Genomic DNA, 17881 nt, shown 5'->3' with positions numbered 1-17881 from the left:
ATGCCCTTATGTTACGCTCAGCTGGATGATTGGTTTCTTCTCTGGATTTAGAAGCCTGCACCTCCAATCCACACACAGTGTCTGGATCCAAAGCCAGACTGCATGCGTCTCGGGCAGTAAAATGTGTCACTGTCTTAATAATAATATCTTTTCTTTCTGTCTCTCACCAGATTGTCATGTGCACCTCTTCTTCATATATTCTCAGGCTTTAAAATGGAATATTAACACCTTCTTTCCACAAATGTCTTCGCAATCTGTCAGTGTGATGCTGTCTGAGCTGCTTGTGCTTCAGTCGGATCTACACACAAATAACTGCGTTTGCACTTCTAAATGATTTTTTTTATTACAATCTGATCGCTTAATGTTCGAGGTGGAAGCAGCACTTTGGATGACAAGGTCAAAATGACAACAGCGGCCGCAGCTGCTCACGTTAAAATAAAAACATTTGGCCTATTTGTCAGACTTTATTTTTATGTTTGAGTCATGTAACCCAGATTTTTTCTTTTTTTTCCAAGCTGGTTGTGATGTTTTTTTTGTCTTTTTTCTTTTTTTAAACGCTTGAGTACAGTGAGTGATCTAATCAAACCTAGTTTCTCGTTGCAGTGTCTTACCAGCCCCTCCAAAAAAAAGTCATTTTTATTGGTGTTAAACCCACTTTCCACAGCAGAATCTTATTTTTGTCATCACAAACTCAAGAAATATAACATCCTATGCAACATCTGTGCAGAAACGACATGTTGAGAAATCAAAACTTACATTTGGTCCACTTAATAAAATAGTGTAGGCATATATTTGCACATACTTAATGTGTGCTGTCTGTGTTCACCTTAATACATTGTTTATAGTTAAAAAACAAATAGTTTTGTCCAGCAGTAATGAAAGGCCCTTCCTAACCACAGCTACACAGCTTGATTTTTGCATGTTTTTTATTTGTTGTTTTAGAGGAACAGTTTGTTGTCAGGCAATCTAATGTGAAATTAGTCTGGCACATAAACCCAGCTTACAGTCACAGGAGGTCCTTTTTTTACACTTTCTTGTTCTCTTTGTTTCCACTATTTCTACTCTATCTGTAGAATCAGAATCATTTTGCAGAGATAAAAGTAACAAATGCCAAAATACAATCCAGTCTCACATTGAAATGTGTAATGGCTACGTTAATCCACATACTGTGCACTCTTTTATTTATTTTTTTGCCCTGTGACTAGGGTTGGTCAACTTCTTTCACACCTTCAGTCCCTGCATGTGATAATACACCACCAAAAGTACCATCCAGCCTTCTTAAAAATATAAGCATCTTATGTTTTCTGAGCCTTTATAATGACATGATGGCTGATATACATAGCTGTTGCACATTTTATGTGAGACCAGTGATTATATTGTGGCCTATTCCAAATTATTACCTTTCATTCAATTTGGGTTGGTGGCATTTCTACAGGATATATTTCATGTGTGTGAAAATGTGTCTCTTTGTGTCTGTGTGTCTGTGTCTCTGTGTGTGTGCATTTTTGTATGAGCTTCTCTGCTAGCTACAGCATCTCCCAGATGCTGCCTCCCTGCCTCCCTTATCCCTCCTCTGGCCACAGCTGTCACCACACACATGAGATCAGAACGGAACAATGCCAGTGTGACAGCCTCCATTCTCTGTGCTGGAGCCTTGTGGAAAAGGGCAACCTTCAGCTGCAGAGCTTATGAAGGCGCTTCTGAATAGCCACAGTACAAAGCCCTGCATGTCTGCAGTCCAAAGCCCAGCGACCTCATCGTGTGTGTCTGCTTCAAAGCCCTCAGGAGATTTGGGTATGAATCATGAGGGAATGTTATTTCTTCCAAACCATTCAGTGCTTTGTTGGGCAGATGAGCGCACCTCTTATTGTGAGCTTTGTGGGTAAACTTTCTCTGTTTCTCCTTCCCATGGTGCTTCAGTGCTTTACACTTGATTCCTTATATTGCTTCTCAGGTTTGGTTCCTAAAGCAAATCCATTTTTATTATCAGCAGTTTGTCACTGTGTGTAGTTGCACTGTAACACTCAGATATTGTTATCATAACTAATATCACCACAATTGCTCTGAAGGCTCTTTGTTAGCATGGTTACAGATGCCTCTAACTCAGATGCCATTCCCTTGACAACAAAGGTCTGTTGAGTATTTTGATTGGTGAACTGTGAAATGAGGACCACTCAGACACAGTATACTAACGAGCCTTCTTCACACAAACACACATGTAGATCTGCACCTCTGAACACCCCAGGAGTTGGTGTCTCCGCTCAGAGATTACTTGTGTCACCACTCCACATGCATCCATTCCCTCACTTTGTCTGCCTGTCTTCCTCTCTCTCACACAGTCACCTCTGTCTTGCTGTTGGTCACAAAATAGGGCTGTGTGGGGAGGAAGTGTTGGCTGTGACTGTGGCCTCTGGTGCTGTGGAGCTGGTTGGGCTCCAGCACGGTACACTGAGGCCTCTTGTGCCCGTAGGTCTTCCTCCGTCCCACTGTCTCAGTCCCATCCCAGCCTTTCAACCCCAGTCCCATCGTATGCCCAGCTGCAATTGTGTTGGAACTATACGCCAATGGGCGGCCCATTGTTGCTGAGCTTGAGCCAATGACGGCCTCTGCAGCCCTGGAGATGCCCAGGGATGTGCCGCCTGGCATGGTCCCCGCCATGTGTGCCAGGGAGGTAGCCCCAAGTCCTGGCGGCTTGCTACTGTGGCTGTGACCATGAGTGTGGGAGCTGTGTAAGGTGTGGGCAGCGTAACTGTGGCCGCCTTTGGGTTTCTGGCCGTTCAGCTTGAGTCCCCCTCCTCCTCCTCCACCGGCTATGTGCCGTTCTGTTGGGAGGGTTGAGACAGAGGAGATGCTGGGCATCTCGGTGACATAGGTGGCCACTGGCTCTGGAGTCAGTGGACCCAAGGAGGTCATAGGAGTCATGGAGGTCATCGGAGTGAGCGAGGTCATGGGTGTCATAGACGTCATTGGGGTCATTGAAGTCATCTGGGTGATGGTATGGTTCATATGATTGGAGGTCATAGGGTTTGAAGCCATAGGGTTGGTGGTCATTGGAGGAGTCATGGATGACATGTTTCCCATGGAGGGTCTGGAGTTGCCCATTGGCTGGAGAGGAAGGCCGCCTTTGGACGGCAGCTCTACCATCAGTCGGCGCTTGTTGTAGAGTTCTCCGTTATACTTGGCGGCTAAAGAGAAAGAAAGAAAAAGAGACTTTGTATTTCAGCTACAAACTAAGACACAAATACATAAAAGAACACACACTCTCAAGCAGGAATTTGGATAGATAACATCCCATTTCTTTTTTTTTTTTACTCCTACAATCCACAAAGGTCATACCAGAAACCCGAAATATAGTTTAACTTTGTTAGTCAGCCTCCCCTCCATCTAACTGACCGAACAGAGTGTCAGGGCTACTGTTAACGCCTGCATGTGGAGGCCTCTCATGTCACTGGAGGAGTGGAATCAAAAAGAAAGCCCAGAATGTCTCCTCCACCTCGCCTCTTCCGCCTTTGTAAAGCCAAGAAAAACCTTTTTTCTTTCTGCGTGTTGGGAAGTTGTTCAATAAGATAAAAAGATGGAGGAATAACCGGGAGAAAGATGTGAGACGACTGAAACATCCCGCTCTAACATATAGTTCAGATGACTTTGTTTTCACGCCGTTCCAGCGCTAGATAGAGAAATATTATTTATTTATGGAGATATACAAACATATACCAACATGCCAAGTTACAGACGGCCTATTTGCAGCACCCTCCCCATGTCTATACATTCTTCAGCCTGACATTCATTCCTCCTTCTGTCAGTCAGCGTCACTAAGCCACAGTCTCCCTTATCACTGCCAAATGTGACCTTTTTTCTCCCCCCACTGGAATCATGTTCACTGTCGAGTCATTACTCTTTAGCCCCTTCTTGCTTCCACATCCTTGAAGATAAAGTTAACACACTCAGCGAGTTTGCTTTGCAGCTGTAACTATAAATCTAGTTTATCGCCGTGCGAATGGCGAAGTGAAATGAGTAAGCGGCTCTGTGAAGGGATAGCGGAGAGAAGGTGGGGACCGCCCCTTGGGATCAAACTTGCTCAGGCGATAGGTGAATCAATCCGGCGGCAGTCACCTCGACGGTGCACACACCCAGCAGCATACGTGAGTGGAAACGCAAAGCGCTGCCGTTACGCAGTGTGGGCTCTGCACGCCTCTGCTGTGTTAGTCTCAGCATCCCACAGAGACCAACACACATTATGCATGAGGAGAAAAATTCTTCCTTCAAAGTCCCTCAGTGCTAGTAACATAAAAACCTTATTAGGGCTGAGATCAGTGTGTCAATCTTCTTTTTATTAGGCAATCAGGTTCTCTACTATCAAGGTGCTGGAGAGTTTATTTGTTGTAGATGTCTGTGTGTTATTTTGTTCAAAGTTCAAAGATCTAATGTATTCTCTGTTTGTTTTGTGTAAGTAAACACCATTAGAGTTTCAGCAGAGATTTTTTTGTGTGAAATAAATGCTATCAGTGGGTTTTTCTCACTCCACATACTCTGTCACCTCTACAGTTGAGTATCTCAGCGGTGTAATGCTGGCGTATAAAGATGTTGGCACAGGAAGTGAGGTGTAGTACTATAGCAAATTAGACTTAAAGCTGACCAAAAAAAAGGAAAATAAAAAGTATTTAATCAAATGAACGCACATTTTCTCAACAGAGAACAAAACATTATTTAACAAGACTTGCATCGATTAGCAGGAAAGTTTTGTGCCTCCTACTTTAAAATATTCTCGCACATTTCATCAACTCAGCAGGCCAAACAACAGCCCGTGACACCTCGTCCCAAGCCAGAGCCTTTTTGTGCCGATCACTAAAAGCAAAAAGAGTCGAGACACATGGCACCTGGTGCCCAGCGATAGCAGTGACCAACTTCTTGCATGTCATTTTGATAGGAACTAAAGTACAGTAGGAACCGAAGTTTCCGAGTATGTTCCCCCACAGAGCCACACGAGCAATACTGTACACAACATGTTTATGTTCCCTCTACTACTGGCCATAACTCTGCTTGGGGTTTAGATGGTTTGTCAGTCTGAACCAGGATGGTGTTCTGTACTTGCTGTATGATTGTGTTGTGAGAAAATGCAAGACAGTGAGATTCTATTCCCAATTACTAGGGATTTCCTTTTTCAACCAACTGTAGAGAACCTAACAGGCTTATGGGCTGTCTCCTCACAGTTTATGGCGCTGTATATTTGTACATTTGGGCCTTAATTGGTCATTTGTACTTGTAGAAGGTGTCCTCCTCTGGGCCCTGAAGTACGGGCCTCCATCCAGGGATGTTATTAGTTGTTTTTTTGCCTCAGTTGCTGTTAGAATTCGATAAAGTGACCTTATATGGATGTACAGAGGGACAGTGGAGATGGCTATTGATTGACAGAAGTGTGGCTTATCAACTGGATAGTAGACCATTGGGGAAAGTGGCAGAGGCAATTAAAGAAGAGATGGGGGGATCAGGCAGTTGTGGGAATATTGGGAATATGTGGCTGAGGTTGGAGCTTCATTTCTAATGAGGTCAACAGGAAGTGAAAATGCATGAAGGAGTCAAAAAGGCAGTTTGGTTTTGTTTCCCCCGCTCGCTCTCTGTCTCTCTGCACATATGTATTTATTCACAATGGTGTGTGTTCCTGATCACTGGACTCAGTAATGCCAGTTTGCCTCCTGTGCTATGTATCTCTGGACAGATTTCCAATCATTTCATAGGTGCCTTTTTGAATACCACTTGTGGAATGGAAATCTCTCAGTCAAGTGTGAGCCTGAGGGCGAGAGACCTCCCTTCAATTACAGAAATGGAATCAGATATGAGCCGCTATAGGGGAGGATCGAGATTAGCAGGCCAATGATTCTTTAAGGGGTGATAGGGAGTGTGATGGATTAAGGTGGGAGGGGAAGACAAGAGCAGCAAAAAGTGAGGGAAAATGTGGAAAAAGAGGGCAAGAGGGTGGATGATATGAAAGTTACAAAAAAAAAAGATGAAAAACAAAGGCAGGTGGGAGGGAAGAAGCAGGAGAAGAGGTGAAAGGAAATGAAGGGTACAGAGAGGGAGGGACTGGAGGAGGAGACGGAGGATGAGCGAGAGAAAAATGAGCCCAGACATTAAAGGTTAGGAGAGCAAACAGGAGAAAGGAAATGGTCTGGGGGGAGTGGTGAAAGGAAGATGAGGGCCATTTCAGATGTAAAAAAAAATACAGAGGTGAAAAAGTTGGGGCTGAAGAGGAAGAATATTGGCAGGCATGAACAGTTTGTACGTGTCTGCCTGGATTCATTTTGTGTTAAAAACGAGCCTAGTAAAAACCAAACTAACAGTGCACATTTTATCCCATTAAAATGGGGACACTTTACATCACTTCCAGACTACTTTTTTTTAAGATTCATTTTATCGCCTTTAGACAGTCACTGCATTCTGACCATGTCAGTGAATTATAAAAATCAACTTTTGGATTCTAAGTATAGGCTATATATAAAGGCTGCACTTCTCTCTTAGGTTTACATTTTAAAACTACTTGGCTAGGGTGACATAAAGGTTGTGGTTTTGGATAAACTGCAACATTAAACACATTTTACAATGGAAACATTTCACATGGCATTTTTGGATATGATGTAGACAACACATTTGACATATGCTTTATAGCTGGGCTGCGAACACTGACCTCAAACATTACATTCTCGTAGTAAAGACAGGATAATAAAGTGCTGCAGGACGTGTTAGTCAGCTGGTCATATTGGTGAGTTTGGGGCTTCTCTGATGTTTTTAGGTGATCATTGGTCTGAATGAAGAGTTGATGTGATTAGGTGGTTTGGTCGTTGTCAAAAGATCCAGTTATTTCTGCAGATGGGGTGATGCCATCTGACCACCAGTAGATTTTCCATCCACAGGAGGATGCATAGTTTCAGTTGTCTTAAAAATTCCATCTGTACTGCTGTTTTCCTGGTGACGACTGAAAGGATTATGAAGCAAACTTAAGTCTGCTCTGATTGTTTGTCTTTTCACGTTTGATTTGCAGATGGTAGAAAAATGTCGTGCTTCCAGGAAACTCTTTGAATACTGCCATAGCACACACAAACTTTCACTAACTTTCATTACCAACCTGCCTGCCTGCTCATCTGTTTTCCCCAATAGATAGAGATTTCATCCATTTCACAAAATGCCATCTGCAATCCCCCCTGAGCATGTGCTTCACCCGTTAGGTTTATGTGTGGTGAGATGGAAGGATGCAGAACCATATCATCACACACGCAGTTTTTCTCGTGCTGGGAAACAGCGTTGTTGCATCCCCACGCTCAAATCGCAGCACGTCTTGTGGTGGCGCTGCACTCTGATCTTTCTGAGCTCCACCATTCAGCGGAGAAATTGGCACATCTGCCTCTGCTATGATGGATTTCTGTTCCCCTTGTTGAATATTGGTGCGAAATGTTGAACCCCTTTTGTTCTTTGATCCTCAGACGTCTAGACGTCTTCTGTTGGCACTTCAGGAAAAACCGAACCATTTCTGCAATCAAACAGAGCCGAAGCTATGCTGAAAATATCTAAGACAGTGTCTGATGTCTATCTTTGGCCAGGTTTTTAAAAATAAGTTTTAGGATGACAGCGTTAATCAACATTCTCACTGATCTTCCTTTTAAAGCTCAAAAATAACATGCCTACTTGCCCCTTGCTATTTATTACTCACTCCACTTTTTTGTTTTCCCAGTTTTGGCTGGACATTACATAAACTGCTACTGTAATTACACAACTTTCTCTTGCTTCTGAGGCACAAAAACAAGCTAAAATCAATTGTGTCGGTGGATGACTCAGGGCACTCCACGTGCATTTAAAGCACAGAGGTATACAGTAGTCCATGTATATATTAGTCCTCTCAATCAGAATTACTTTCTGCTGCTGACATGCAGAAAAGCAGACAAGCTGTTCATTTTTCTAATAAAGGGCACAAACGCAGACAAATAGCACCATGTAGCTGTTTACACAGATGTATTTGTTGATGATATCTAGCATGTGTGGGCTGAATTCTGAATCGAGTGAGTGCAGGGTACCTGCCTCACATAAGCAAGCTGACAAACAGAAAAATTGGCATGTCAGTTTTAAATGAATTCAAGTTATGAAACCTTGAATAACATGTGGGCAAATTCAGATCAGCTGGCTCTGCAGTGAATTTGCAGTGGAAAAGGCTGATAAGCGCTTCCTGTCTCACGACGAGTCCAGTTTTGTTGTGCAATCAATAACACCTGTCGAGTCGCATCCTTCCTGGCTGCGACCTCCAGAAAATACAACCTCTGCTACCTTTTGTGTTTGGGTCACAAAGCATTCAGTAAGTCCTACTGAGGTAATTAATAAAAGCACCAGTTCCTTTTTTGTCAAGATTCACAGCCGGCTCTGGATGAATCATGGTGACTCGTCTAACAAGAGCAAGGGGCAGCCCTAAAGAGGATGTCGCAGCGTCCCCAAAACACTGCTGCACTCAGAACTGTAAATACTCCCCGCTCATCTGAAGGATAATCAGAAAAGCTGACACTCACCTACAGCCTTCAGGGAGGCATACTTGTTGAGATCCTTGTTCTGCTGCTGCTGCTGCTGCTGCTGTTGTTGTTGTTGTTGTTGTTGTTGATGCTGTTGCTGCTGCTGCTGCTGCTGCTGCTGTTCGTAGACATGAGCCAGCTGGCTGAGGGCAGGGTAAGGGTGCTGCTGGCCCATGTTGGAGCCCGGTCCCACATTGTTGTTGATCTGGCCTCCCTCTGTGGACAAAGATGGGACATGTCTTAAAGCTGCTTTCTCATTGGCAGGCAAGCAGCTACAGAGAACTCCACACTTCTCATGAACAATAACTGATGGACTCATGCCATCAGTGTACAGCTGCAGCCAACTGTGTGTGTTGCTGTCAAATGTACCTGGACAGCTTCTAGCATGCATGATGATAAGCTGCATAATTTTCTTTGTTAAAGTGTTTCACATTACACAACTCTTTCCACCCCATGGTCCCTTTTTTGGGGGCCTTTTGCAGTATGAATCCACGTCTAGGTAATGTGTGCCAATATTTAAAGAAAGTTGTACTTCATTGTGTCTGCTGTGGCCTCTCTGCTCTTCCATTGTCTGGTGTATGTCTGTGTGTGTGTAGCTCAGCCCCACCCTTGGTCAGACACACAGACCTGCAGCATTTCATTCATCCCAAGCAGAGAGAGGCGGAGACGGTGTTCTAACCTGATCGCTATAGTCGTGCTCTCACACCCTACGCTCTGTTACTGCCGGTGGGCTACACGCCACTGCCAAAAGGCCCAGCAATGTCAAGAATACAGCAAATCAAGCGAAAATACAAGCAGAGGGGATGCTGTTTGATACGTATACAGCCACTCACCTAACCTTCAAAATCAGCAAATCTATGCCAGCCATGCATGTTTTTTTTCCTGCATAACTGTAAAAAGTATTATACTACAGACTGGAAGTTATTGCTCCTCCAGCAGCAGGGGAAGAAAAATCTTTCACATGCACACTGTTGATTTGGGGATTGGAAGAATAGGGCCTTTGTTCTTGGACATAGTCGTAACATTTGGTTGAGCTTGTGCACACTCTGCTCCAAATGTTGTATTCTCTGCAATTCAGACCTACTGCTCCGAGGTAAGGAGGGTTCTCTCTGATCGGAGACATTTTCATACATTTCACAGTCTGCATTGTGAATGCATTAAGCATTAATGAGGTCTGAGAATAAAGGCACTATGTGGAGCTTCTCCTGGGTATTTTTATTTTATTTATTTATTTATATTTTTTTTTTTACATATCTTCACGTCAGATTTTGTAAATCGTTTTTTCCCACAGTATAAGCTTCTTTTTTTTCCTACCTGCTTGTGGTGTGGGATGTAACAGATGCCTCATATTAATTAGGATCACGGTTGCAAAATTGGCTAAGTGTAATGTCTTCTCCTAATTAAATAAGTGATAATTAGATTTCAAAAGATTTTCGGTGGGTTGAGCGACGGGGATCCACTCTAGAAGAGCTGCACAGTCTGACTTTAAAGCATGGTCGGATGTTAAAATGTAATGTGGGGAATTGTACTCTCTCTCTCTCTCTCTCTCTCTCTCTCTCTCTCTCGCTACGCTGAGCCTGACAGATAATTGCAAATTCCTGTTAGTGAAGGCGAAGGTATCCTTCTTGCTAAGTGAATACATTCTGTTAAAAGCCTCAACTCTGCCACTTGATAATTTGAGAAGGAAGAGAAATTTAAGAGTGAGACAGAGAAGTGAGGGGAAGAGAAGAAGTGAAAAAAGAGAAAAGAGAGGAAATGTTATTAAGATGGTTGGAAAGGAGGTGTGGGGAGCACAAAGGAAGCTAGACAAAAATCATTAACGCAGGGAGAGGCAGAGAAAAGATGGACAATCTCACACTCTCATTCTTTTCACCCCCCCCTCTTAAAGGTGCTCGTACAGATGGCCTTTTGTTGCTCCACAGCAAACACAGATTGGGAATTTGTGCAGCCACAACCTGACAATATTGATTTCTTACACCATTTTCTCCCCATTTAATCTCTGCGGTGCATTGTTGAGCCACAAGGTGTGCTCAAAGGCCACGCACAGCTCCACTGTCAAGGCAAAGCAGGTTGTGTTGTTACTAATTAAACACTTGGACCTGGTACTGGCTTAGAGCACACACGCACACGCACACACACACACACACACACACACACACACACACACACACACACACTGTGATTGACAAGGTATAGATAGGAGAAGGGGAGACAATTACAAAGAAGATCAAAGCAGGAGACAGTGTGAGGCCATGTAGAAGAAGGTTCCCTGATGTGATGAGGGGCTTCATGGAGCTTGATTAAAATGACACATATAATAATAATAATAAACAGTAAGTTTGAACAGAGTGAAGTGGAATGCACAAGTTGTTTTTCTGAAAGTTTTATTGCATTTGAACGCACCGTGCCTCATTGACTTGTGATTTGCTGTAATGGTTTGGCAATACTGGCTCTCTGAAGGCTGCACGAATTTACGCAAATTGAAAGTGAAGCTGTTTTGGGGGTGGGTGGGTGTGGGGGCAATGGATCCACAGCGGAGGGGGACGAGGGAGCCATGGATAGAAAAAGGAGCCAAAGGCATTGAGTCATTATGATGCTGAAGCCCTTTTTTCTCCCATCAATTTAATAGAAAGCAACAACAACATTCACTGCAGTCACGATAAAAGCTGTCTTTATTTTTTCAGGCCAATGTGGCTGGCATGAGGTCACCAATTTTCTCATTCTATAATGGATTTTCTCTGGTTGAGAAGGACATTTGTGAAACTCAATATCCCATCAAAGCACAGGTGCAACTCCTTCTTTTTAGGCACGATGCCATGAACTGATTCACAGCCATGGACAGGCATGAAAATGGCAGCACAGCGCCACAGTGAAAAGACAAAACCACCTCACATTTCTACTGTATAGCAGATTGTAATTCTTATGCAAATGCAGTGTGTTTCTAAACAGAAAGTAATAGTAGTGATAGAGAAAATCAAATGATCTCTCACAAATAAACACCTGGTAATAGCTGCGGTGTCTTTAACTTTTTGCAGTGGAGATTCAGAGAAGAGAAAGGGTTCTAGCTTTGCCTCATACAACAGACTGTCCCAGAAAAATGACAGTGGTCTACGCAACATCCACAAAACCAATACGTTTGTGTGGAACAGGCTGAGGACTAGCTTAGGTTGGCAACCATGAAAAATATTCCACAAATAAACGTGAACCATCTGTATACATTGTCCCTCTGGACACAGCTGATGCTGTTGAAAGGCAGAAACAAACACACTCTTATATAGTTCTTTCAGCTGCAGAGATATAGCATGGAGGAATGACAAAGGTGATGAAGATGAAAGGAACCTGAGGCACCTCCGAGTGCATCCTTCAAGACAAATCCCGCTTCTATCTGTGTGAAATCCCGAAGCTGTGATCCGGAAACGGCTGCGCACTCAGTGGCTCAGAGTGGGGACAAACCCTGATGACGTCATCCCACCATGAACCCATTCAGCGGCGAGACTGACAGCTGTCACCGGACTGTCCGTCAGGAGGATGAAAGGGATGATGCAGTGGGAGTGCTCCGGTGTGGTCAGAGTGCCCTCGCTAAGCTAAGCTGAGCCAAAGCAAAGTGATTCTCTGAGGTCAGGGCAGTCTTCTTCTACCACCATCGCTGACAGCCAGCTTTTTATTCCTCCAACTGAGATATATTTCCCCGAGATTACAACAAGCAGCAGAACACAAAAGAATGAGAAATAATTGGATCAGTAGTGGCAAGACTCATTTAGTTTCAGGTCAAACTAAATGGAAAACAACAATGCTCCTCCCCACACACCAATCTGAAAGCCACAGAGTACCTTCATCAGGTACTGACTCATCGACTGTGGTAAGTATATATATATATATATATATATATATATAAAAAAAAGGAATCCTGATGCGATTCATTTTTCAGTAGATCTCAGAGAGGAAACCACCGAAGTCTAATCTTCTTAGTAATTAGAGGTTTTCACAGCCTGGACAGAACAGGAGGTCAACAGAATCAAAGTTTCATTTGCACTAGAAGCACTCGATTGACGAAAAGACAGCATGTCCATTTAAACATATTAAGCTGGACCAATTAGTTTCACGTTATTTTGGTTAGCGCTTGTCTGTCCTGTTTCCCCCCCCTAGTCTTTTTTATTTAACAGAAAATTAATTTGAAGAGGATTTTTAAATGAAACTGATTTAGAAAGATCATATCAGTGCATTCAATAATAATAATATTTTTGTATCCTCTTTCCTTTTTTTTTTTTTTTTAAGTCAAATGAGATGTCGACAGAATGAAGGTTTATCCATGTTGAGTATTGTAGTTGTTGGGGTCACTAATCTCTTTGCTCTTGCCTTCAGTTTGCATCCATTTGTTTGGGTATTTATCTACTCCAGCTCCTAGCAGCAGTGACAGAAACGCCAATCTGGTGATCTCTCTGGCTCTAAAATAAGCCAGTGCAGTTCCTAAGAGTGGCCACTTGAGGATAGCTCCGAATGTGAGTCAATTGCCATGGACCTTCATGTTAAAAATGACAAATTTTACATCAAAAATTGACAAAACAACAGCTATCAAGCAGTTAAAGCATTAAATCTGTGGTGCTGGACTGTAATCAGATCCAGTCGGGTACATTGTTTTCACTGGTGAGCGTTCTGTCTCAGTCAGTCGTCCTAAAGGTCAGTTATTATGATTTTTCTATGAGCTGTGAGTTTGACAAGATGGACATCTGGGTGCTGACCTAAATGAAATATTTATCACTTCCTGTACACCGTTTCTCTCTCCCTCTCCCTGTCTGTATAAATATATTGTGTACAAGCTTAAGGTTGAATCACTGACAGGAATAAACAGGGCATTTATGCATATGAAGGCATCACAGACTGCTACTTGTTGAAGGGAAGCATCTGCATTCATTTGAAATATATGCCACCGTTTAATTTTAGCATTAAAGACATTTACATGACTTTACACTGCAGGGCAGAGGCGCTTGAACGTCAAGATTACAGTAAGTGTGACTGCACCGATGAGACAGTGTGTGGATGATGAGCTTATGACCGCCAGGTAGCAGACAGTGCAGTCAGCATAGCACAACGTGAGCGTGCGCTGCAGAGGCAGAGGCACAGGGAAACGCGCGGCACCAAAACACAGAGTGATTTTCAAAGCGGTGTTCACTCCTCCCCTCATGGGAAGCCAGACAACCAGCATGGAGCCATGAGGCAATCCTCCCGGGGCACAAACGCTATCTTTCTCATGTCCCAGACAAGAATATATTCTGTTCTGCTACACACTGAGGAGTTGACACACATCTGTGTAGCTGTGTGTGTGTGCACAAGGAAGGAAAAACATAAAGACAGACGGAGCTATTAAAAGAGGGCCAGAGCACACGTATGTAGGAGTGCTTCTATCTCATGCTTGGCTGGCCTCCATTGCTACTGGCTGTACAGTGTAATTTCACTGCTTGTTTGATTCGGTGCTGAAAACTGTAAGCAGCTGACTCATCTATTATTCCCTCTTTTTCCTCACTCTGCAAGTGGATAAACCCTCTTCTTGCAGCAGCACTGCTTCTCTGTCATTACTCATCTCTCTCCATCTCTTCTTCTCTCTTGTCATGGCAACAGTATTCTCTCATGTAGTATTTGCTCTGCAGCACGCGGCGAGTTCGCATTGTCCCGCAGTCACCCGCGCCCACATATCAACAGGCAGGCCGGCTGTACTGTACTGAAAAAGTCATTGTTATGCAACCTATGTTCTGCTGCCTGCTGCTCCGACTGTCCGTCTGTTCAACTCTCTCTCTCGCCACCGATTCTTCACGTGTCTCTGTGGCTCTGCCTCCTCTGAGCTCCTTCTAGGTCACATCCACAACAGCTTTGTCAGAAAAAAAGCACACAGGTTTTATTGAAAGACGTGCTCTAGTTTGGTTATAAAAAAAAAGAGGCAATTTTTGTGAGTCATCTTTGGGTAGAGCACTTTGACGTTGAATAGATGTTGACACAAAAGTCTGCACCGACAATGAAAACCTGTGTAAACAGAGCCTCAAAATAAATAGATGAGATGCTTGTGTAGTTGCCCAAAACTGCTGCTTGTTGTGTTGTTTTGTGAAATCAGGACTGACAGTAAACATCTTTGTGATATTAGCTCAGAGGAGCTGTGTGGATATATTGAGTCATAGATGGCAAATAAGTGTTAAATTGACAGTTCACCCCAAAATGAAGTCGCAGAGATATTTCCTGCACTGTTTTCTGTATTGTACTGTAAATAAAAGGTACTCGGGTTGTGTTTCCACAGAAAATGTTTTGTCTCCAGGAGTCTGTCATCATGGATGCATGCTGACTTCTGCACAGGGCTGTTGGGTGTTAGTGCAATTGTTCAGGAATTCTGCAAAGAGATGCTACTGTTGTGTTTTTTAAATTTTAGTTTGAACATACTTACAGTTGATTTTGGGGTAACCTGTCCCTTTAAATCCTCTTTAAAGAGCCCCTGACTTGTCGAAGATCATACGCACACCCTCATGTTTGAGTGGGAGCGTGTGAGGTCCTCTCTGTTTCTCTGCATGTGCATATTTAGTCACAGAGAAAATGGTAAGCAGGTTATGTGTGAGCCAGTGTGAGGCGAGAGTTGAGAGCTTCCTCTTTCTTTGCCCTCCTGTCTGTTTACGGCACATAAGAAGCTGCATCTGTCTTGACCTCATCCCTTTCCGCCCCGTATCTCTCCCCTGCAGCAGCGGAGGACAGGGAGGATCAGAAGGCGAGCGGAGGCCTCGCTATACAGCCGCTGATCTCACGGGAATTTCTCAGGGAGCTGGCTGTAAAATCCCCTTTGTATGGTGGGTGGAGAGGTGAGGGGGTTCATATGGAAGCTTGAGTGAGGGAGTTTTTGGGGACCGATCTGCGTGATTGCAGAAAATTCATTAAATGTTTTTTTGATATATAAATGAGAAAGTTTGCTTGGATGAGAGAGACAGACAAGCAAGCGAGAGAAGAACAGATGTCTGAGGCTCCATGGGTCTTGCTACCTGCTGGCGCTGTCAGCAGTGGGAGGCGAGTTTGAAGAGTCAGGGCCAAAAAGCTCACAGATAGAAAGTATTTGACTTCCCTGCTTACACTTTGAAAGACTGCCAGCTTTATGGGAGTAAAGCTAACAGCACACAGTCTTTAGAGGTCCTTCAAAAGTCACCTATTTTAAAGCAGTGATTCCCAACCAGCCATCCCAGGGGTAATTATGCTGCTCCAGGGGTATACTGTTCACGGGAAACCACAACACTGAAACTGCTTTGTTTCAGTGTCTGTCCCCCTTATGCCGCCAGCAGATCTTTCAGTCCTGAAACCTGTGATGTGGGACTTCATGGATTGGTTTTGTTTTTCCACGTCAGATCCTCAATTGGTCTGAACAGGGGTCAGCGTGGGCGCCCTGACTGCTCTGTGGCTACGCAGCAAGCACTGATGCACAGTAGCTCTGCTGATTAGACCACATGGGCCCCTTCACCCCCCCTCAAATGTCCTTGTTTGTCCTCCCTTTATTTTTTGCCTTTAAATATATATATATGATGCTGATGGTCATCAACATCAGAGGAGGATTATTGGAGGTAGTTTGCATGGTTACCATGGTTACAATGATCATTCCCTGTCTGAAAAGGAGCAACTGCCATTGTTATCGAATCTCTTCATGCCAATAAAGCACATCTATGAGGTCAATCGGAGCCTCCTTTAATGTGACACCTTCAGAGACTCACCAGGCGCCTGTATGTGACACAATCAGAAGGAGACCAACCTGTCTCTGCCTGTAGCACAGACTCAGTCATCCACCTCAAACCTTTATGCTACCCATTTTCCTTCATCAAACCACTTCAAGGACTGACTACTATATCTTTTCAATGGGTTCCATTTTAATTCAGTAATTAATGAGGATTTGATTGGCAACATGCTTGAAAACTATTGATACATGGATGAGACAGAAAAGCCTTTAAACTGAGACAAAAACAAAACTTTACGTTTCAACACCAAGCGCCAAATGCTATGTGCAGAAGGAAAAGAAGGATCTTCTTATAATAAAGGATGTCACTGGCATCAGCAGCCATTTATTTGCCCAGAAACGGCGCCTTAAGGACTTGGGCATGCATGGTCATGAATAATATATCCCATGTAGCTTAGCCTTAAGGCTGCAACACAGAATTCAGTGCACAGCACTGTCTGTCTTCTCTGAAGCAATGTGTCAGTTCCTCAGCCTTATATATTGCCTTGTTTTCCAAACATTGTTCATTTCATTACCATCACCATATGCTGCAAGCTTTGTCTTCACTCATTAGCGCATCAGTACACTCCCATTTAGGCAGCGATAGTAAGAGCAGGGGGAGCAAGGCAGAGAAAGAGAGAAAGAGAGAGGAAGCTTCATGGTATGCTTGGGAGATGCAGAGAAATGTGTGCAGCCAACTCTATTCCCAACCTGATCACATATCTGAGTAATTCCCACGCGGACTGACCATTAAACTGATAGGAGTGCGATGCAGAGAAACAGTATTATTGAAAAGTCTGTCAAGGGAAATGGCACTGGTGGGGGGGGGGTGTATGATAGCAGATAGAATAGCTTATCTACCCTTAATTGTTCCTCCCTGAGCCTTTGAAAAGCACAATGACTTCCGCTGCACCATTTTATGATTACAGCTTTCCGTCATACCTTCCTCATCTTGGAGAGCTATCGATTCCTATTGTTCCTTTCTTCTTCTTTTCCGTCTCTTCCTTTCATTTGCTGCACGATTCAACAGCTGTCTCCCTCCAGCATTGTCTTGTCACAGGACACAATGCATTGACTCCTCCGGTCTCACAGGACATTGTTAAAGGCAGTCACTGAATATATATAGTAAGATATCACTTGAAAATATCAGTTGTGTTTTAAAGGTTATCTTCCACACCGATTACAAACCTGTCCCATCAGACATGACATTTTACTTTTAGGTTGTTTAATTACTCTGTTTCCTTTCTGTGTATTTTCTGTATGACACAGGGAAGCCGCAGTAAATTTGTAATTTAACACTTAAAGGGACACTTAACAGCAATATCTATTTATTTATATAGTATTTTCCTGCGGCCGGCAATGCTATGGCATGAGGCTGTGCAGTTCAGGTCAAGAAATAGTTCTCATGTCTGGTGAACTTTGTCTTTAAAGATAAAATAATCTACCTTGTGGCATCCGCATTGCATGAGTGGGTGTAGTGTGGGTTAAAACAAACAAAAAAAAAGTTGTTGGAAAGAAAACAGCACAGGTTTACTGCCTAATAACTGTAATCATCAAGAAATCAAACCCTACATTATCCCCATTGTGTTACAATCAACAGTTTAATTTG

The 17881-nt window shown here is 43.4% G+C and overlaps 1 protein-coding gene across 1 annotated transcript in view; it reads right to left on the bottom strand.

Annotated features, from left to right (window-relative positions):
• Positions 1-2267: 2267 nt before the first annotated feature.
• Positions 2268-17881, bottom strand: part of shisa9a (shisa family member 9a) — a 35341-nt gene continuing 19727 nt past the window's right edge. Inside the window, exons 3-4 of the mRNA XM_028408408.1 lie at positions 8547-8762; positions 2268-3185 (exon numbers count right to left, since the gene is read on the bottom strand). Of these exons, the coding sequence (XP_028264209.1) occupies positions 2332-3185; positions 8547-8762 (1070 nt within the window). The 3' untranslated portion in view covers positions 2268-2331. The remainder of the gene's footprint in view (positions 3186-8546; positions 8763-17881) is intronic.

The sequence above is a fragment of the Parambassis ranga genome, chromosome 6 (genome assembly GCF_900634625.1).
Source record: "Parambassis ranga chromosome 6, fParRan2.1, whole genome shotgun sequence".
NCBI lineage: Eukaryota > Metazoa > Chordata > Actinopteri > Ambassidae > Parambassis > Parambassis ranga.
Note: the sequence above shows the minus strand (reverse complement) of the source record. Positions and strands in the feature narration are given on the sequence as shown.